This window comes from Sparus aurata, chromosome 6, assembly GCF_900880675.1.
Source record: "Sparus aurata chromosome 6, fSpaAur1.1, whole genome shotgun sequence".
NCBI classification, from domain to species: domain Eukaryota; kingdom Metazoa; phylum Chordata; class Actinopteri; order Spariformes; family Sparidae; genus Sparus; species Sparus aurata.
In genome coordinates, this window is record NC_044192.1 from 17511931 (window position 1) to 17535409 (window position 23479).

Below are 23479 nucleotides of genomic sequence, written 5' to 3' on the forward strand. Positions count from 1 at the left end.
GCTGACTTGACTAGGTTTTACTGAGTGTGAAGCCTCACTTTTCTGTCCAGCGCAGCAGAACATCAGTATACAGGCCAGAGAGACCGAGAGAGAGAGAGAGAGAGGGGAGGAGGTTAGGGAGGGAGAGAAAGATGGATAAGGTAGAGGGAAAGGAAGATAAGAGGCCAGTGCGTATGTGTCCGTGTGTGTCTGGATGTGTGGGCTGCGCCTCTACCGGTGACTTCCTCGAGGCCTGGAGACAGTGGAAACAAGGAGTGATTAATTTTACTCCAACCTACTTGGCCTCTGTCTGGGGGAGCGGTCCCTAGAAAGTCAGATACGGAACAACGAGGGCCGGCTCCTTCCGCTCAGCTCCCAGATCAATACCAGATTGGCAGGTCAATCTCTTGAGGAGAAAACCGCGCGGCCAATGAAATGAGCCGACGGGCAGCTGAGACCCGCCTCTCATCTTGCCTTTCTCACCACTCAGAGGATCGGCAGAGCTCGAGGTCATTGATCTGTGTGTTTTCACTGAGCGGATCCCTTAGCTGGCCTGATCGATCAGCTCTAATAAAGAGTGGATTCTCTGTAAGCATCGCAGCATGTTCAATGAGATCCAAGGCCCCAGGGTGGCAATCACCTCTTTTATCTGCCACTCTTCCGCCCACGACCATTACACACGCATGCACACATTCAGGCAGATGAAGTGTAATTTGCGTTTAAGGTATTAGTGTGATGAAGTGAAGTGTGCCAAGGCCATACGTGAGAAATGATTGCTAAAATTTGGTCCCAGCAACAGCAGAACAACCGGAGGCATCCTATCCATCCACACAGACATCTCTCCCTCCTGGTGTTATGTTTGCACAAATAAAAACCCCTTTCTGTTTTATGTTCTGTCCATTGGAGGAAAACTACATATTTGTGCGTTAACTCTAAAATTAAAACTGCATCCATTTTTTTTTTCTGTCTATCCCCGGTGAGCCAGGTAAATTAAGATAAGTTTGCTTAATGCATGATTGAATGGAGGGAGAAAACAAGGGGTGGCTATGAGTCAGCAGAAATGTTGAATGTGAGTCAGCAGGCCGACATCACTCCACCAGTATCTGTTTGTTGTTGTCATTAATGTCATGATGGGAAATGTGGTACAGTAAATTAATGTGCGAGAGTAGCCATCAATTAGGCTTATTTTTCCTCTGCATAGGAAATAATAATAAATCAAAACACCGCTGTCCTGCTTCTCTGCCACTGATTTGTTTGGAGGGGTGGATGAGAGGGAGCCGCTTGCTCGGTATGTCTCAAAAATTATACGCTCTGAGGAATAAAAGCATATCTTTTATTTATTTATTTTTTTATCCCCACTTCCTGAGGAGCAAGCCCAGACATTTGTTCTGACTGACTGATCCCTGACATTCATGTACATGAGCAGGGGACCGCTGCTGTAGCTCTTCATCCCTGCCGTCAGGTGGGTTTTTCCCCTCCTGCTGAGGTCTGTGCCCCGCAGTGTGTCCTTTCGACCAAAACAGCGCCGTCTTCACTGTCAGTGACGAGACAGAAATACCGTGCGGCAGCCCGTCGACTGCTGCGTGGCTCTCTGTAGCACCTGTGTGTCCCCTGCTGACTGACTGAGCCAAGGACGACGCAGCCACAAGACCGGCTGTCTCTAGCAAATAAATACTACGAGGTGTAAGAACCTGGGCTTTTGGAACTGGAAAAAACTAAACTACTCTGTTTTACAAAGGACGTGCATCCTCCTAACATCTGGGGCAGAAGCACACCTGGAACACATTATGTACAAAGCTATACATCTTCATTGTGTGTTCTCTACCGCATTGACTAACCTGAAAATATGTGTTTGTTTAGGTGCAATTGGGCCACACCTACTGTGCCGGTTGAAATAGGAAGATCAGGAAAAACAAACAGCAGCGTAGGAAAAGGGTAAGAAGACAGGTACAGGTGCACACACATGCACACACACACGCACACACAGCTGATAGAGGGAGATATTCACTTCTCTGGGTGGTAACTTCATGCTGAATTAGATTTACTCTGAGGTTTCAGTGCATCCCTCCTCCTTGTTTACCTTTTTAAAGCGAACAGTATCTGACTTATGACCAGAGGAAAACTTGCTCCAGTGGAATTATTAACAAGGCTCATGATTATTCAGAGGCTCACAGTTATGAGAAACAAGGAGACAAGTTACATTTCACACACTTTAAGCCCACTCGTCCAAAAATAGCTGTTGACAATAGGAAACCAGAGCTAGGTGTCCAAAACAAGGTTATTTATTCTCCCTGCATTCATTTAAATGTTCATCCACTGGACCAGACGCGCTAATAAGTAGAACAATTGTAGTTGGAGAACAGCCCCAAGGTGATTGCTGAATGTTTACACTCCAGTTAATACAATCCGCCCCTCTAGAGTCCAGCCTCTAATTACCAAAATAAAGCCTTGATTTGCGCGTATAATCCCGAGTTTGAGGGGGACACAGGACACGGAGAGTGGACATGAGGAGGAGGAGAGGAGGTGGCCTGACGCGCGCCCCCGTCTGTCGCCCAGGAGCAGGCGGATTGAACGGAGGAAGGACCGCTTGTGCCAGCGGCTGGGCGAAGCTCCACCGATGGGCCGGACGAATACAGGAAGTCGGGTCATCGTACCTTCAAAATAAAGTTATTCACGTGATGAAGAAACAAAAACCCTTGAACTCGTGTTCGGCTGTCGTGCCAAATGGATAAACTTTTCAAGAGCGGACATTTTTCCTAAATGTGTAAATAAATGTTGTAGCTCTGGTCACGTAAGCTCACTGCGAGAGCTCCCAGCAAGGTATTTTCCTGAGGGCACGACAGTAGAATCAGACTCCTAACAAAACATCTGACGCTTTTAATGCTACACACTGCCTTTAAACCCCTAAAGTATTTTATTTTGAAAACCGGGATGGGAACACAGTATTCTCGTGGTGTCCAGCTTGCCTCTGTGTGGCTGTTAACATTGGACAGAGTGGGAGAGAAAAGGAGCAAATGTGCGCGGCGGCGGTGAGGGAGGGAGGACAGCGAGTACGCAAATAGGCAGCCAGGCACATCAGCAAAGCAGCGGCAGAGCATCTTCCTGATCCTGATCTCCCGTGATCTTCAGCTGCCAATCCACCGTGCGCGTCTCTCTCTCTGATTGAGATTTCACTGCCGGGCTGAAGTGTCCAGAAAGCCCTCCGCCAACCATCACCTCCCACCACACACTTTCCTCTGGAGCTCGGTTATTCTTAGCTCAGCTGCGAGAGACTGTCCTTCCGGTCCTTCTCTTATTTATCCCAGTTTCTTGAATATTTAATGGAAAATGGCGATCTGCGCGCAGTCGTACGGTGTTTTCTGCCTCTTCGCCATCCAAACTGTACTTATCATATGCGTGTCCACGCCGACGGACGGGACCCACCTCTTCCCCCAGCACTACACGTAAGTACCCTGCACCGTTTTTCGGGGGGGATAAACCGGAGAGGGGGGTGCGGAGCGCGGAACTAGGACAGGTGGCCCCGACAAGCCTGCACACATGCGGCGCCGTTCACCTCGGTGCGCGATGGGCTTCTGTCCCTGATGTTCAAACACAGACGCAGTTTCCGTCTCTGATGCTGCGTTATGAATCTCGCCCCTCACAAAGCCTATACTGTTGTTTTCGTTGTTGTGGGCAGTGGCATTTAATACCCAAAGCCTTTTTCTGTTGTTGCAATTTGTCATAGTCGACGTGGAATCAGGCTACAGGGAAGCATGCACAGGTGCCACTGGCGAATAAAGCCAACCGAGCCGTAATTTATTAGGACATCCATCAGGGATGAAAATAAAATATTAGCCGGCGTGTTTCTTTGCTGTCACTGCATGCTGGGGGAGAGAATATCCTATTTACGCGTGATGGATATGCTGAGCAACTGCGAGGCTAGTCTAAAGTGCCCTGGATACTAAAACACGCACTGTGGTAATGATAATAATCTCCATCCCACCCGTAGAATACGCTGGTGTTTTCAGGTGGATGATTTTAATTTAGAGACCGATTGAACTAATTAGTTTGTGCCGCAGGAGGAGCGTCAGGTGAACTCCCCGCTCTCACAAACTCCTGAACTAGTTGCTCAGACTCTCTGTTCGCAGCATCACACGAAATGAACATCTGATTTTTACCAAGTGATCAAAAAGCGAATTGTTTGTGTTGCACAGATGATTTGTAGTAGACATTAAGGTGCGTTCAATGCCAGTTTAAATAAGTGACCGCTCGCTTGCACAGAAAAGTAGCATCCAGCTGTGTGTGAACTGATGTCGGACTTTCTTCAGCGGGCACCTGTTGGGTAATTGATTTGCAATAATATGTGGATATCACGCGTGATTTCTCCACAGCAGTTTCACCTTGAATGACCCGAAACACAATGTGTGCGCACCAGCGAAGTATCCAACACAAGATTGATGATAACTGGCCGAAAAAAATGTTTTCTTTTTCTTCTCTTTTCTCTTCTTTTTTTTTTTTTTTAAAGCGAGCATCGCTTCGGTTTAAATGACATTTTCATATGTTTGCGTTCTGTAGTAGAGCCCGTGAAGCCCGAGTGCAACAGTTCCTCACTCCGAGTCTACGTGATGACGTGATGATCTGATGTGAACACGATGTGTAGCCTGTAGTGATGATTAGTCAGTCAGGTTCACACAAATGACAAGAATCTAAATGCTCCCTGATGCACACAGCGGATGATCGCGTTGAGATCTCTGGGGTTTTTGTTTGTTCCTGATGGCCAAGGTGACTTTCAAAGATAAAATCACACTTATCCTATATCAGCTGCTGTTTGATTGATTGGAAACGGCTATTAGCTGCATCATTGATTTGATCACTTGAGCACAATAAATAAAATTAATGTGGAGATTTAAAAATATATATATTTGGATGGATGTTTGAATTCTTTTTTATGTATTTGATTATCTATTTATAAGCTAAACCTGCAGGTAATGAATATATGCTGTGTTTATAAACTTTACTTTTTCCTTAAAATACATAGAATGATTTTCAACAGAATTGGTTTATTTATTGTCATTGTACTAAAATACAGTTACTATTTTAAAACAATGTAAATTTTATTTCTTGTTATTGCTTGACAGCTCGTTATTTAAACAGGCACGAATAAGATAAATACTCTAGGTATTGTAATATGTGTCATCAGTCATCTCTTGGCTTTTGTGTCAGCCTCACCACTGTGCTGTCGGCAGAATTCAACAGTTATCTAATTGAAGTGTAAAGGGAGCTGCTGCAACTGTTTATCGGGTTTACCTGACACACACACCGGGTGGAGCTTCTGTGTATTTGAGGTCTAACTGAGGAAATGTGTCCAGAAGGACGGGAGGAATGTCCTCTTGTTGATTTTAATGTGGAAAAAGTCAACATTTTCTACAGCATGTAACTTGAAAGCCCGGTCTACATTTTATGCATTGTGTTGCAGTGTTGTGTGTGTGTGTGTGTGTGTGTGTGTGTGTGTGTGTGTGTGTGTGTGTGTGTGTGTGTGTTTGGGGGAGGGGGGGTAAAGGAGGAATGTGCAGTTATTTTCATATTCCTATATTTTGTGGAGTTAACCTTTTTCAATAACTGTCAGCTACATGGATGGATGTTCAATCTTCTCTATCGATGTAAAATACCATCACTTATCACTCGGAGCAATTTCCCCCAAATTTTTGTTATTACTGAAACATATGAAAATAGTCCACCTTTTGCCCTCAAAGATCTTTCACCACTGCAGCAGAACGAACATGACGCGGTGTGTGTGGCCGACACACGGGTCGTCCATCCAAACTCATTTCATCAAATTTTCTGCTTTTCCATAATATTTTGCATTGCACAAATCATAATGCACAGAGCTAAGCTAAACGCAGCTGCCAAACAGCAAAGTTTTAATACAACATCAGACTATCAGACTAGTGCCAGAGAGCATCAGTCGACTTTCAGTTATAGTGCATATTGACAAGTTTTTAAGAAACATCACAGCTTCCATTGCATTAATTGAATGTTGGCCTCATTTGTAGTAATAGTTAACCAAACACGCGTCTCCTGATGTGAGATTTGATACTGGAATAAATTAATGAAGTGCACCTTGTCTTCAGATGTTGTCATGTGATCTTGCCTGAAGCAGGTCAGTTGTGTTGAGGCTTAGCACTAGATTTTCGCTGGCTGTCACTGCATCATGGACGTCAGTCTGCATATTTAAGTTGTCTCTATTGATATAGTAAAATAAGTTTAGACTATAAGATCACCAAGAGGGGGGAGTGATGAGAAATAATGTGTGCAGGTGTGTCTGTGGAGCTGGTAGGTAGGTGTGTGTGTGTGTGTGTGTGTGTGTGTGTGTGTGTGTGTGTGTGTGTGTTTAAGAAATGGTGCTGCTACAGTTTTTATCAATGATATGATATATGACAATTGGACTACTCCTACGTTATATATTTCGTTATCCAAAATAATTCCAGTGTTCCAACCAAGAGACATCCATGATTTTATTCAGAGTAACCGCCAGTTTCATTTGGTTGCCTGACGCTATTTCTTCGGGGAAAACACCAGATGATACTTCAGAGCGTCAGAAGGGAGGTCTGCACACGTGACTCAACGTGACATAAATAAAACTTTAATACGTTGCCCCACCCATGAACATTTCTGCCTGAGTCACATTAGATAGATTATCATCTCTAGTAGTTACTGTTTAACAATGAAGACAACGACTGCCATGATTCCACCTCCCACTGTACTTCACAACAACATCAGACTGCGTCTTTTGTTTTCACTGTATTGAATGAGAGACCCCCTAGCTGCAGAAATTCAATGATACAACTATTATATTATTGAATTACTGCAATGTTAGTAGTTCTGGCCGAGTGACCTTGTCAGGATTTTGGTCATCTGGTCCATTGATTGACAGTATCCTCCATTCCTGATTCAGATGAAATATTGCAAGAAATCAACAACAGCAAAACCTAAATAACCTAAAATATCAGATATTCTTGTGTTTGATTATGGTTTAAATATGTTGATGCTTTACTTCACTGAGATGTGAGGCGAAGTCACGCCCCTTCTGGTGGACGACCATGGGACGTTATTTCAGAAAATGATGTATGGTAGTGAATGGTGGGAGGCAGAAATTTTTTTGTATCCTGTTTCAGTTGTTCAATGAATCACACATGATGTTGGTCAATTTAAAAGACAATTTATCAACCTTCACTGAAGTGGTATTAATAGGGCCCTATAAAAATCCGTTTTATTTTTTCCCAATTTCCGTTTTATTTTTTCCCAAATTCCGTTTTTTCCGTTTTAATTTTTGGGAATTCCGTTTTTTCCATTTCCATTTTTTTTTTTTTTTACCTTTTACTCTTATTTTACTACTAAAAACAGTGTTTCTTTAATGTTACCTTAAATTTATTTCCTCAATACTGTACCTTAGAGTACACTAAAGTGCATCAAAAACATCTGATTTCATCATATCTTCATACAGTAGTATATTTTGTGTTTTTATGGGTTTAATTGAAGAAAAACATGGTCAGCTCTCAGGCAGATCCAGTAAATGTTTGCATACCAAAATTGTTCTGAAAATTTAAGTTGTAAATATTCAAAAAATTAGCAAAGATGACCAACAAAATGAGAAATTATACTCGTGAAGTTATGTCAATAACATACTAACCAGCTAGCCGTGTAAACACCAACCCTCCCCCTGTCCTCTGAGCTCCCAGCCCAGGCAGAGTCAGCTAAAAGGGCTGTGGCTAACAGGGCTAGCTAGCTAACAGCAGCTACTGTTAGCAGCAGTTAACAGTCACTCTGTTGATATGCCGATAATATGAATTGGACAGGTGGCTAACTCTCTCGCATTACAACTTCAATTATGATTTCTCAGGTCTGCTTCTTTGCAAAACAACAGTTCACCTGACACATACAAGTCGTTCGGGAACTGCTCGACTCTGTACTGAGGGGTTAATGTCGAGTGGACTTGTTGTGCCACCCAGATTTACTTCCCTCCGTGCAGTCTTCCTCAGACATACGTTCGTCTTTCACACAAAAACAGCATTTCAGTGAAATTATGTCAAATTCCGCGATATTCCGCGTAACAATAGATTCCGTTTTAATTGGCCAATTCCGCGATTCCGTCTGCGATTCCGTCGCGGAAATCATAGGGCTCTATATTAAGTCATCTCATTAAGGCCCCCCCCCCCCCAAAAAAAAAACTTTTGTGGGGCCAGTGTCATATACTAGGAAGCTCACCAAACTGATTTTCATCTTTTTAATACGTTTTCTGTGCTTAGGTGATGGCCATGTTGGTGACATATTGTTTTAGATGATGTAGTTCACTGAGTAGATTAATACAAAGCTGAACAATATTTTTTTGATTTAATTGAAAAACCTCATCTGTGTAATTCATGGCACAGTTCAAACAGGAAAAAAAATGTATTTGTCTACTAAGTACCGTACAGTTTTCTCTCTGAAATAAAGTCCCAGGGGGCGGGACTTTGTCCCTCTTCTGCATGGGTTCGCCAGACGTCCTGAAAAATTTGGAGCAGTCCTAAATTATAAGCAGTTGTCCTGAATCCTGTGCTAATTGTCCTAAATCAGAGCTTTGATTAATTATAGTCTAATAAATGTTATGAAACACTTTTTCGGTGTCACCCTGCAACCGGCTCTGCATTGGCTTCAGCAGTTCATATCCTACATGAATTATGGCTGTTGTTTTTTTAAGCTGTTTACAGTAGTGCCGCAAATTATTAAACAGCTGTTGTGAGGACGACACTATAAATTAAACCATTTATTGCTGATGTGGAGCCTAGTATCCTGGGACCTGGTGAAGATCCGTATTTTCAGAATTATGTGTTTTACTGTTCATTGGCACCATGATAACATGACCACGCCCACTCCAAACTTCCCTGTCCCGAATTTCACCTATTCTTATTGGTCACCCTTCCATTGCACTGCTCTAAAACATGTGGGTTTTTACATAAACTTACAAAATAAGACATGATGTAGCACTGCATGTCATACTGTCAAAGCTGCATACTTGTGTATGTGTGTGTGTTGAATGTAGACTAACGAAGTTGCGTAAGAAGTCTGGCTGGCTCGGGGCAGAGGTATTGTCCCTCACTGTTAGTATCACAGCATCCCACTCAGCCCTGCTCTCACTGTAAGCTTGTTTTCATTTCATATCGAGGTGACCTTTTCATAGTCTGCGGCCTCTCCCCAGCGGTCCCGCTCTGCATAGTCCTTTTGGAGGCCCTCTTGCTTTTCCCTTAATCTTTCCCCTACAAACGGAGCCAGTGCGCTCACTCGCGTCAGCTCTTGCTGTTGCACTCCCGATGAGGCGCCCGCTCCAGCTTGATGATTATGGCGAGCCCGTCATTGCCTGGCAGATTTGTGCAATTTAAAAAATCTGTTTTACCCCTTGTCTTCTGAGCAAATCTGACATTTAAAGATGACATTTTTTTCTGACATCATATTATAAGACAAATGAGTCTGTTGTGTTGTGCTGTTGATGCTAGTGATTAGCTATCTGCAGGCTACTGACAAGAAAAGGTTGGCGTAGATTCGGTGTTTGGCGATCAAAAGACATGACAGAATTTATTCATCTGATTGCAAGAAAAACAATTTTGAGTGAGAATTTTCTTGTTGGCCACGCACCTGGATTGTTAAGCGTGTATCCAGGTTGGCAGGTTAGCCCCTGCTGCTGCTGAAATGATCTAGTGGAAATCTTGATCCATTAAGTCATTTGTTGCTTGCTGGGAGATATACAGTGATGAGCTCGAGCTGTTTGATCTCTTAATTCCAAACTTGGCTCTGTCTACCCAGAGATCAGCTCCTGCTTAGGGTGCATTTCTGTCAGACCTGAGTAGTTTTATTGCAGAGCCGCCGATCCCAGGCGAGCCAAGAAAGGCACGTTTGCTCGCTGCCAGTCCTGCTGGGGCCGACCAGATATATGCAAGATGTGATCGGGGTGGGGGGGAAGGTGCCAATGACATTAGGAGAGGAAGGATGGGGATGCTTCCAGATAGGGGGGCAGAGTCTGGCAGGTTGACAACCGCACCAGAGATAAACAAAGATGAGGGAGACTACTCCTGTCACACACTCACTCACATGAGCTGACAGAGAAATGACTGCCCATGTGATGACATGTTCAGGTGATAATGTCGAGTGATGCAGATTGAAAGCGTCTAATTCTATTTTCCAGAATGATTCACTGGGCCGGACGCATCGAGAAGGAGCTGGAAAAGGTTCTGCAGCACGTCACCGGGACTCAGCAGATGAGATCGGTAAGTTTGACGTCACGCCAACATGTGACGCAGCACATTTTCCTGCATTATTAATCGGCAAGATTTCACTGGGCCAGGTTGTACAATATAAGCTCTCAAGTGTGTGTTTGTAAGTGTGTAAATGAGACGATGTCTTTGTATGAGTGCTGCAAAAAATGTTGGCTGTTCTCCAGTGTAAATTAGCTTTTTTTTTTAAAAACCTTTTGAAGTATTCCCTTGAGGCAAAGCTTGCTCGTGATTTGTCTGGTTTGACCTTTGTGAAATTCATCTTTTCAAGTAAAGACACACTGGACAAACAGTGAAGTGCTTTCAGAAAATTAACAAAGTTTTTGCTTGTTTCAAGAAGTGTAAGATTTAAAGATAAAAACACTAACAGTTATGACACATTTAGCAGAACATGGTTTTAGTTGATGTGTCTGTGTATGGGGCTGTGTTTGAAACCTCACCGTCTTGTGGTCGAGCAGATGGTTGAGCAGAGTGTGATTGACAGTGTTTCATCCTATTTCTGTCTTGTGCGCATGTTCACCGTGCTTCCAAGGTTTGTAATGCATCCTGAGATAAATGCTACATTATTGCTGTATGGGTGAGTGTGATTCATTCAGCTGGTACGCTGCCTGTGGTGGAGGCTTTACGGCTACCAGTACCAGTGGTGAGTGCGATGGCTGTTGGTATGGTGGCGACATTGATAGATCCCAGAGAGGAGGAAGTGAGTTGACAGGGATGGTGCTGGTTTAAAGGTTAATGGCCATTAGTGAGTGTATTTCAGGCAGACACTCAGACTGCACGATAGAGAGAAGTTGATTTTTTTAAGCATTCATCCAGTCTAAACAACACATAACAACCCATGTTTACCCATCAAAACAGTTGCCTTTCGCAGTTTGTCTAAATGTTTTTTTTAGTACTCCCACTGAGCTGATTTCTAAGCAGCAGTAGACTTCAAAAATAGCGTCAAATATGGTTTCAAGGAAAAAGCATTGTCCCAAATGTCATCATTTCACAAACTATGAAAATCTTCTTTTAAGAGCCAAAGATTTTATTTACCACAAATCTAAATACAATCGCAAAACTTGGAGAGATCATGTTTTCATTAGAAAGTCAGATCATGTCTCCAATACCTTCCATTGCCCGACTTAGATATTGGTTTGCTGATATAGTTGAATTGGCTGATATTGGCCTATCACAGATGTTTCTTACTTCTTACTTCTGCTTGAAAAAAGCAGTTACTGATTCATTCCAATCAAATTCCTGATTGATTAATTGTTTCTGTGCTATGTTACTCAGAGGGATGTATACTGTGTGCCTGGTTTAGATATGTTACGGTGTCCCTTGAATGCTTGTTGTAAAACTTGTGTGCACAGCTGAACAACACTGAGCTTAATGAGGCCTCCAGCTGAGCTGTGACGTTCACATGACGTTAAGTGCTCGGTTGGCTTGAAGTTCGAAGTTCATTTAAACTAATTTACAAAGCATGTTGATGAAGTTCTCCCTGTAGGCCAAACCCAATGAAGCCAGTCCCTTCAAACATCCATCCCAATCATGCCTTGTCTATGCTGCCCACATGGCTGTGTGTGCATGTGTGTGCTGGCCTGACTGTGCGTGCAGAGCAGGTTGTGAAGAACATTTATCACGGCCCCAAACAGGAGTCGTCACAGGGTGTGCTAAATGGCCCAGCATGCCTAGAAAAGCCATTTTCTAAATGGATGCCTCTCTCTATACGTGTGTCTGATAGAAATCTTCCCAGGGCTATGCCGGCTGGTAACAAGATTGCCTCCCTCTGCGCCCCCTTCCTCTTCATGCGCAGTTTATTCTCACAGACAAAAAAAAAAGAATGTAAAGTGTGTGCAAATTATTTTTGAGTTTGTCTTACATGGAAAGAGACAAGGAAGTAAGTTGAATATAATGTGGTCTGTTCAGTTCCTCTCCGTTGAGATTTTATTTTTTCTGACAAGCGAAGTACCGGGTGAAAGAGAGAGAGGGGCCATGAGAGGGCAGCACAAAAATAGCAGAATATGTTTTGAATCAGTCAACTTAAGAAACAACACGGAGATATAGAATCTTTTGACGTGCTTTAGCTTGTATATTCTCCGCCAAAGTTTTGCGCAAACATAAATAAAACACAAGTTATTTAAATTTGGGAAATGACATTCTAATATATTCTGCCCAGGTTTGGTCAAGATGTTATTCTTCCCCCGGGGGAGTGAAGGGAAGATAGAGGGTGAGCGATGTATCAGAGGAGTTGGAAGTTTCAAATGGAAGAGAGTGGAGTGCAGATAGACAAGGAGAGTGGGCGGCTTTTAGAGCAGAGGAGGGGTGGTCGGGGGGGTTTGAGAGAGAGAAAGGATGAAGAATGGCTTGACAATTGAGATGGATGTTCAGGCGGTTTCGTGTGTATATTTAGAGTCAAACTACTTAAGATGGATAAAATGATAGAGGGGAAGGACGAGAATTGGTAAATTTAACTGTGAGCAGACGGATGCTGTTTATAGTCCTTATCCTCCTCATTATCCTGTATGCTGCTGTGTTTGATGTGTTACAGTATGTGGTGATGAGAGGCGGCGGTGGACACTGGCATTGTTTCCATATCCTCGGGCTTATTCAGAGCAGTTTTAATAGGCACACAGCTCCATGTGTGCCTACACCCACGTACTGTCATTACAGTGATTTGAGGATTTTTCAGAGATACAGACAGATAGTATTATTATGTACGTATGTAGACATCAGGTGATCTGTTATTTAAATGAAACCATCTGAGACATTTAAAGGGGAAATATTCTTTGCAGCTACTAAAAACTCAGACAGCTAAAAATATGACAAGGAGCCCCAATTAGATGCTACTTTTTTGTGAGGAGTCATGAACCAAAGGGTTTGGGAACTTAATATTTAAAGCAACATTACGTAACTTTTTACCTTAAAATAACAACTTCAAAATCATGTTGATGGTACAGTGTGTTGTAATAGGGTGAATGGTGTCTCTGTCTCATCCCATCGCTTGTTTCTGCTCTATGTAAAGTGAGTGGGTAGGATCACAGCTTTACACACGTTAACTTAAACATACAGGTTCTCATCAAATAACATTGTTATGACATAATGAGTTTAGTTTGTAGTTGTCACCTACATTACATCTGACAAATTGTTACAAACCTGGGATTTGTATATACGACAGTGGTGTTGCACTTATAATCTCTGGAATAAAAAGTACAATTTTTCCTTCTGAAATGTAGCGGAGGACAAGTATAAAGTAAAGCTTAACTGAAGCACAAGTACTAGTACTAGAGTGCAATACTGGGTGTATTTTTCACCACTGCCTTATATTGTACACACACATGCACATGGAGTGTCTGCAAATTCCAATGCTTCAATTTAGCAAGCCCCTTAAATGACGTTGCTGCACAACATATGTTGGAACTCTCTCAAATTCATTTCAATAAGATGAGTCTAATCAGCATGAATAATTCAGCCTGGTGCATATGACTGCTCCTGAGCCCGTGCTCCAGTCTGGCTCTTTACAACTGTGCTCTGTGGGGATCTGTCTGCCCAGCTCCACGCCCTCTCCTCTTGCCTCTTGTTTGCTGCTCTTGATTACTGGAAACCTGAGATGATGCAGCTCCAGATCAATATACCCACACGTACTGTAGAAGCAGGGTGGAAAGACAAAGCAGCGGTTCATAGGTGTGGGATTCATGCAGTGCGCTTAAATTTTATATTTGACCAACTAAGTTTTTTGCCTCACTTTTGCCCCTCTCTCGGTATGTCTCTTCGACACTACATCAGAAGGCCTGCTGACCACATGCTTGCTGCAGGTTTATCTCAGTTCAACACAGACATTCTTGCCTCCAGTGCTTTCTGTGTGTACTTGCATGGCAGTGTGTGTGTGCAGAAGGTCTTCTTCTTCATTGTAGTTAACATGGTTGAAGCCTCTGGTTCAATTTGATGGTGCACAGTTATGTTTTAATGACTTGAAGAAGATGTTGCATGCAGGCCGAATGCTATTCCAAATGTCTCCCGTACCTCCGCAAACCTTCCTAGAAAAAAAAGGTTGCTCAAGGCCAAGACAGCTGGCACCGACAAACAGATATCTCTATAAAGTGCACTGGTGGATTTACTCACTGTCGCTGACTACAGAAATTTCCAATAATCTGTCTCAAATGCCCAGCGCTATACTATCACCTCTGCTCTCACTCCACCGCCCCCCTCCTCACTTTCTACAGCTGATGTCAACCTTACCCCCCCTCTCTGTGTGCTGATCCATCAGTGGATGATGATGTGAGGGCTGATCACTGCCATTTGTTTCTTGATTTAATAACTCCATGCTCTTCCAGACAGTTTACAGGAAGACTTGAATGTGCCTCCTCCCACCACGAGCAGTTTCCTTTAAAGGAGAGAAAGAGAGAGAGAGAGCTCTCAGGCCTCCTCTCTCAGTTCTCCCCCTCTCCCCTCCCCTCCATCTTCTGGCCTGGACCTTACACAACAGCAGCTTGTTATCTGGCTGTGTGAAACATCACAGGCTATTTCTGCAGGATAGATAGTTTACTCTCTGGCTCCGGTTTTCTCTCCCGCCGCCTTGTTCTTAAGTATCCCTTAGTCATTGTGTAACACTCATCAATACACTCCTCAGTTTACTCCTATTGAGGTCTTTAATTTAAAATAAATGAGTAATTAATAGCAGTCTATTTTAGCACTTCTACAACTTCATTAAACCTTAGGCAGCCTTGTGAGTTGGAGATAAAGTTTCTCCAGAACAGAAATGATGACTTTTTAGGAATATTTCCTTTTATTTATAGCTACAGGTTTCAAAAAAATATAATAAATGATGCATGTATATGTCTTTTATGCATCAGGACCCTGGTGGTGTCACTATCTTTAGGGCTTGGTATTGTTAGAAAATGATTAGATTTGTGTACTGTTACAGGTACCATGACTTCGATACAGGTTCCTGAACGATCACTTTTTGATACCAATTTGACAGAAATCTCGTTTTAACAAAAGATTACATTACACACAAATGTGGTGAGCCCCGTGTCTGGGCGCAGCCTTGTATTTTCCCATTTTTCCTTCGGGACAGCCAATCACCAGCACGATTAGATGCATGCTGCATGCTTTTTGGCCCACCGACGCTGATGAAATTATATCCTTAGGTATTGAAATTTGGATTATAGATTATTAAGACATTTTTCAATACTCAAAACTATCAGTCCGCCTTAAATTTAACCAAAAATGCGGCTCAGCAAGAACTTTCCTGTTTTATATCATCTTTATCTTGCAAGATTTAAAATTCTGAACTATCTCCTCAACAAATGAGCAAACACGGTTGTGAATCTAACCAGACATTGTGATGCCAGCTTTCAATCTTTGACAGGCTTCAATACTCAGTGCTATGTGGGCGTTCCGACCGACAAACAGACCTGTGTTAGAACAAGGCCAGGAGCTGCATTGGTGGAGGCGGGTTGCTTCAGGTACTGGGGAGAAATACAATCCAGGAAGTATAGTGAGTAATAGATTAATGCATTTTAAGGCCTATCAGATGCCAAAACACTGAGAGAACTATGATTAAGAATTTTACTGGTATGGGAAAAAAATTCTCAGGAGAGAGGGGAGGTCATTGGGGTCATGAGCGCTTAGACATGGTCTGTTAGTAGGCCACTTTTTATTTAGTTTGGAACCTTTGTCTCACCAACATCTCTCTGTTTGTGTGCCAACTCTAGCATTTCCTGTGTATTTACCCCCAACAAAAAAACAATTCAAACCCGCGACAAAATAACTGTGGACATTAGAGGCACATAAAACCAGTAGTAAGCGGAACGTTAAGCAGTGAGAGAGCTGGCCAGAACCATTACTCCCAGCCTTAGACTCCCCTGGGCTGACAGGAGAACAGAAGGGTGCACAAACACACCGTGTTCATTTTTCTGCCTTTTTTATTGGTTTTCTGACACCGGGGAAGGTTACAAGGATTCTCAGCTCCCCGGCTTGATGGCCTGGCACTGGTTGGCGGTATTTATATAAATGAAAATACATATATCTGCAGAGTGCAGCCCTGCATGCAGATATCCCCGGGTTGGTTTTAGAAGGAATTACTTGAAATAGCTTTGCAATAAAAATGTGACAGTTTAGAAAAAACTAGAACCAGATTGTATAGTGTCAGTGCCCTGTCTCCAGTTTTGTATTCTGTTTTTTTTATTCAAATTTTGTAACCATGATCGCTGCTGATGTTTTACCCAACATGTAGAAACATTTTTGTTAAGCTGAACCAAGCTCCAGCACTGCAACATATTTAATTTGAATTTGAACTGTAAATGAACTGCTAATCTTAGAGTGTTATACTGTATGTATTTCAAATCTATCCTCCACAAACCAGTTATGTCAGTATGGATTCTGTTAATGAGGCAACATGTCATTTTAGCTCACAAATATTTTATTTTGAAACTGCCAGCAGATTTGTCAGTTCCTAGATATCTGTCTTTTTCCGTTACCTTCAAGTTATAACTGCTCATTCTCAGAGTAGAGCCAGCTGAATGAAATCAATAGTGCAGGCTTTTAAAGAAATACGGTGCAAACTGCTTGCTCAGCAGGGACTAGTATCTTCTCTTGACATATTTAAAATGTATGTACAACATGACAGTGAGCACGTTTTGAGAAAAAAATTTTTTTCCACCTGAATCATGAATGTATCAACATAATTAAGAAAGAAAAGAAACAAATTCTACCCTGTTGTTGAAAAATCAAAGTAAGTAGAAGCACTAGAAAGGACTTTTTCACAGGAACAATGTTTTCCCCATGACCTTAAACAAAAAGAGAATTTGTTTTCTAAACCTTTACACACACAGGACTCTTTGGCTACATGTTGACTAAATGTTACTTGATAAACACACATGTAAATATAATGCAACATTTTAGCACAGACACCAATGAGTCGATAAGATGTGTACGACAAAATATATATGTATATATAATAACATACATCTAGATTATATAAGATATAAGCGATAAGATGAGATGTGCACTGTAAGTAAAGGTTTCAAAAAATGAGATTCTTTGAAAATGTCAGAGTTTATGTATTTGAATTGTATGCTTTACACCATGGGGTCTGTATGTAACCTACATACATATTTGATAAAAGATTTTAAGCAGTTTATACTATACGAGAATGGTATTAGTATTGCATGAAGCATTTATACATTTATACCTTTATACAGATTAGAGACATGTACATTTATATCACATTCATTCATCTTACGTGAACCACATATATAAGATATGACTGTTTCATGGTATCACAGTAGGGCTGCACAAAAAATCGTTAAAAAATCGCGATCTCGATTCACACATACACGTGATCTCATTTCTACACACAGTGATTCTGAAGCATTTTATATCTCGAGCCGAATCACAAACAAATGGTCCTATTTTCCTCCCGCATTTTTTGAAGGGCCCCCAAACGCAGCACGGCCGCTGCCTCCTCCCTCAACCTGTGGTAAAGCGTCTTTACAACACCTGATTCAGTGGCGGGAGCCCGCCTGCAGTTGAGTGTTTGGAAGGAGTGTGAGAAGCCGTTTTTAGACGGGGCAGCAAGCCGCCAATCTGCCCGTCCTATTGACGACTAGGTCCACGGTTTTAGACAGAGGGCGGCAAATTGGGGGTCTGTTTTGGTCCGCCGATTTGCTGCCTCGGACGGTACACTTATGTCCGCCTCGACTGCTAGCTTGTTGTTGTAGCGACAAGCTAGGAACGGTCGCTACTTTCAAATTAAAAGCCCCCCGCTAAGAACCCAGTGGTAAACTCCAATGGGGTGCAATGCAAAGCTCTTATTTTGAAGACAAATTCGTTGTCAACTGTTCGCAGCCCAACTTCGGGCTTCACGTCACGTCACATGTTTACGCCTACCTCTGAGGCGGCTTTTGGAAAAGGAAGAATATTATGCCTCTGTTTTAGAAAGCCGATCACAGCAGCTATCACATATCACCTAGCCAAAGCTAAGGCCCCAATAAACACTGTACAACATGAGGTATTAGAGGATGTCCTCTCATCTTGGAGACAAATTTTTTTTTTTTTACTTTTATAAAAATCATTTCTCATCCAATGATGGAACTAACAAAACAAAAAAAAAAAACATTGTAGTATGCCTCTGCCATACTACAATGTTTTTTTTTTTGTTTTGTTCAAGTTCATCAGTGCAATAAACATTTTGTGAAAAAATCGTGCCAGAGAATCGTGATCTCAATTCTAAGCAAAAAAATCGTGATTCACATTTTTTCCTGAATCGTGCAGCCCTATATCACAGCACAGGGTATTACCACAATTATCGCAATTATTATCAGTTACCATTACCCTTACTGGAATGATAACAGAATGTTTTCTTGCCGTGGCTGAAAGACATGAAACTTGATATAAATTTGAAATAATTAATTCTTTCAATAACACTTCCTGGCTAAAATTAAGTTGTCATTAGATAAGCACACACATTTTAATAATCATCAGCTTTCATACCATGGTATTCCTTGAAAACCATATATCGCTGCAAGTCTAATGATATCTTTGCATGTGCTTGTTGATTCCAGACCGGTGAATTACCAAGATGGAGCTTTAAAAGCCCACTGTTTGGAAACGACCCTTAAGTGTTGGCTGCCCAAAACAAACAGTAGTGTTTGGAGAGTCTGATAGTCACTGTGGTGCATTTTGGGACTGTATTTGTGTGACTAATTGTCGTTCGATGAATTCAAGGCAAACAAAAAGCGGATGTGTTCATGCTACTCGTGGCTTTTTGGGGGGAGAAAAGAAGGCCTTGCACTCGCTTAAAGGAAGACAATATAGCATTATGTGTCAAAATAGGATTAGAGGTCTGCTAAAGCTCCAGCCCTGTCAGAGGAAGATGCTTTATTTTGCCTACGCTGCAAATCTTTTCTCCTTGTTGCCGTGTCTCTCCACTGTTATTTGCAGAGTGTGTGTATGTGCGCATGCTTGTTTAATTTTCTGCCGTCTTCTGTTTGATGTTTCAGAGAGGGCATTACCTGTCTTTGGTACTATCTGTGCTTGACAGAGAAAAAAAAAAAAACTGGGTACAGTTCCCTGAGTGGGTTGCAGTGGTAATGTGGAGTGGCGTGATGCCCTAGAAAATTCCAGGTGTGAAGTGCCTTATTCATTCCACTGCAGAGGGAGTGCTTCTCTGTGTGTGAAGTGGTAGGTGTGACGTTTATTTTCCATTGTGAGCAAAACGTATTTGTTTTTTTTTTTTAATTTTTATGGCTGTTTGTGTGTGCTATGTGAGAGAGGTTGGGTGTGCGCTCAAGTCTCAAAGGTTTTGTCCTCCTCTTCTTCTCTTCCTCCTCCACCTGAACCAGCCTGTGATTGATTGGTCACAGTTCTGAATAACTTTAATTAGCTTGCCTCAGCAGTGGGTGGTTCTCTAACGCCGAACTACTGTGGAAGTCCCAGAAAAGCGTTTTAATTTTTGATCATGTAGGCAGCGAGGACTCTCTACTGCCATCTGAGAGGGGTCTTCAGAAGTACTACCTACGTCTTTTTAATTCAGCAGATTTCGTAGCGTCGTCTGCCTCTCTCTCTCCTCTCTCCTCTCTCTCTCTCTCCTCTCTCTCTCTCTCTCTCTCTCTCTCTCTCTCTCTCTCTCTCTCTCTCTCTCTCTCTCTCTCTCTCTCTCTCTCTCTCTCCTCTCTCTCTCTCTCTCTCTCTCTCCGTCTTTTTCTGTAAAATCTGGAAGAGAAGCTCCCCCTCCTTCCACAATCCATCCACCCCCTTCTTTGGCTTCTAACTGGACTCACTCTCATGTCTGCCTCTGGCCCTTTTCCCAGGGTGCCGTTGTTTGATGGGATTTGTGCTCCACCACTACAATTGCTGTATTACACAAATACTCAGGCTTGTGCACATATATTTGCAAACGCATACATTTTATCCTTACAGTATACCACCGTTGTCTCCTAGGAATGACTTTTACACAACAGCGAGTACATTTTGAGAAAGAAAGATTCGCCATCTGAATTCTGAATTTATCAATGTATTAGGAAAGATATGGTGTCTGTCTTCTTGCAAAATCTTCATACTTAACTTTTATGTAAAATGGTCTGCAGCAACTAAGCAGGCTTAATGTTTTCATGGTGATGCAAAGGCATGCAAAACACTTACTAAAGGTTAGAGAAAAAAGACTGGTCTTGTTTTTAATGTTTGAAAGTTAGATGAAGCCCTTGAGAGGAGAAACCAGGCACTTAGGATGTGAACTTCAGTGTCCGAATCCTGTGGTTGTGTGGAACACCTACCACATGTGATAGATGCACCAATACACACTTTCAGGTCTGATCAGAGTCCAAATGCAAAACAATGCATCATCAACTCAGATGATTTCTACAGATCAGACATCAAGTTAGAATTTAACAAACAAAAAAAAGTATTATGGGCACCTCATTCCGAAATTTAATCAAATCGGCCCAAAACATGTCCCTACCCTACAAATTGCATGTGGTACAAAATATTGGTACTTACGTTTATATTGCCGGTGATCCAGGGAGTAACTAGGTCACCCTGATTCGGCAAAACAAATTAGTCGTTTATAAATGTTGTTTCACACAAAATGCAGAAATGTAAAGCAAGTAGTTTGTCCCCAAAATTCCCATGAGGCTTGTACTGATACAATCATAACTCTGTCACCACTCTGTTCAGCTTTACAAAAACATAGATCTTCTCGTGGGGTCATGTTTGACCATCAAAACTTACAGAGTCTCATAAATGCAGGCTAAAACAAAATACCGATGGAGCTCTGAGCAGGTTGTATAAAAGGCCTGAAACCCAACATCACACATTAGAGTGATTAGAGACAAAGAGAACATCATTACCACCCTGTATCTGTTATTTCACAGTAAAATTGAAAGATAATGAAAAACGTTTCCATTCCACCATCCAATATTACAGTTTACTTTTTCAAAATAAAGCTGTTTATCACTTGTATACTTTCCAATCCAACATATTATTAAAGCTGTTGTGTTTAGTTTTATTTCAGCTTCACTTTCAAATAGGTTTTAAAGTACAACAAAACCAAATCAATGATTAATGCTTACCTAAGCCCATTGTTTATATTCATGGAAACAGTGGTTGGCTCTGTATAATTGGCCAGACTTATAACCCAGCAGCTTGTCCAGTGAACTGAAATCCAAGTGCAGAGTTTGCTTATTAATAATTCTGGCATTCAGACTGAATTTTTGTTTACTTTTGTCTGTGGCCACTTTACACATGGTGGTTCATTGTTGCTGTTATATATGATACTGCTATTTGAATTAGCATCAGCACTGTAAATTATACTGTTGGTCCAAGTAAACTCAGGCTAAATGTATTCTATTCATCTGATTTAAGTGATTAATAATCACTTTAACCACTTTATAGGTGTAATGTTGAGCAGAAATCAATCATACAAATGTTTGAGAAAGAATTAGATATTTGATTAAGCTTACTGAGAATCAATCTGATATTTTCTGTATGTGAGAGTTGTGATTTCATTCTACTATTTCTGTACAGCTGCAGTATCTGCTTTACATAGGTATTGTGTGTAAGCCAGCAGTCTGTTTTTGCCTACAGGCAGCTTAGCTACCATTGTCATGTGGATGGCACGTGAGTGAATGTTTGGGGATGCTCAGGAGTTAAATCCAGAAAGAATGCAATCGATTCAAGTGTCTCCAACACAGTAAAGTTGAGTTTTTATGGGTATTTTGGTGCCATACAGTATGTGATATAAGTAGAGGCATTCCTTGCATTTTTATTCATGTGTCTACACGAGTGGCCTCTTGAGTTTTTTTCCCTTTTTCAGTGTGATGATTACAACACGTGTATATGCGCGCCCATGTATGTATGTGCTGGCGTGTGTTTGTGTGAACTCTGGACCACCAGCTCATTTCACACACAGACAGACATCAAAGGCGGTTTGAATTAACCCTGCGTGTCGGGGCCGCTCGGCATGCCATCCGCAATTTCACATCTCTGCCGCTCCAGCAGCACCAAACTTACATGGCCCATTCATATTGAAATGAACAGATGGAGTTTTGCCATGAACCGAGTTGCCATCCTTCACTGAGAGAAGATAAAACTTCAAAAGAGCAGAGATACATTCTGATCTGTTTGCAGGTGGTTAGTCCGTGTGTCGTCGCCGGCGAAGTGAAGGTGTTCTGTCTCTCTGAGAGAGTGTGGGCAAAGTGCAGGTATCATGTTTTTCTTATTAAAGCAGGTCAATTGTGTTTCCATTACAGCCCTTTCTCAGAAGCCAGCTCCCTTTCTCCTTGATTAGACACTGCAGAAATGATGTCATGCACCCACACACACCTGCAGACACACACAGGTACACACATCAAAGCATATGTGCCTCATCCCTTTTAACTCACTTTTAAATCCATATCAAGAAGCTATGGCCTCACCATATTCTTTGCTTGTGTGTCCAAATTGTGTTTTTTTTTTTTTTTTTTTATTGTTTTGACTGGATAGCGTTACCTCCCCCGTCGCCTCCAAACACTCATTTTCACATTTTCACCCCATCTTGGTAGCTAATTTAATTTTATATTGTATTTATTGATCTGGCCAACTTCAATTTCCTGGAGCAGCGTGATTCTGTTGCACGATGAAAGCGATAATGTAGATGAACAGGCGACGATGGTGAGGATGGAAATGGTGATGAAGAGTGTGATGATGATAATTTCTGTGGGTGATTGTGATTGCGATGGGTTGTATGCTGATTAGAGCTGTGTCTGACGATGGCTGGGGTCGCCACAGTGAAGGTGAAGCCATCAGCTGCACTGTGTATTTTTAATATCCACCCCAGCCATCAGTTGGCCACCATGACAGCTATTCAGTAAACACATTCATATTTCATTAATCTGGTCTCTCCCATCTCCTCCCCCTGACAGCCTCTTATTGTCTCCTCTAGAGGTTGTTCAGTAATCCAGTGAGACCTTACCTCATCCTACTGTGTTACCTGCACCCACACACGTACGCACTCTGATGTAAGTGCTATAGTAGGAAGTCTTTTCTCATGGTTATTTGACACACACTTACCGTGTCTATGACGGATAAATTTAACATTGTACAGGAACGCTGCTAATACAAATACACCTACATACTGTGTGCATGCACCCAGCACTTAAGCAGGACTATGTGTAAGCACACACACACAGGGGTGAATACAGCTGACACACAAACACACACAAATTAGATTAAACTAAAAACAAGTGGAAATATGGAAT

The 23479-nt window shown here is 42.0% G+C and overlaps 1 protein-coding gene across 6 annotated transcripts in view; it reads left to right on the top strand.

Annotated features, from left to right (window-relative positions):
• The window catches only part of cacna2d2a (calcium channel, voltage-dependent, alpha 2/delta subunit 2a), a 171667-nt gene that overhangs the window by 4021 nt on the left and 144167 nt on the right, over positions 1-23479 (top strand). For 3 of the 6 annotated variants that reach the window (XM_030420230.1, XM_030420231.1, XM_030420232.1), the window contains exons 1-2: positions 2925-3422; positions 10175-10256. In XM_030420230.1, the coding sequence (XP_030276090.1) occupies positions 3307-3422; positions 10175-10256 (198 nt within the window). In that variant the 5' untranslated portion in view covers positions 2925-3306. Of the gene's footprint in view, positions 1-1839; positions 1927-2919; positions 3423-10174; positions 10257-23479 lie in introns of those variants that run through there. The other 3 variants (XM_030420234.1, XM_030420233.1, XR_003984362.1) reach the window with 3 other exon arrangements.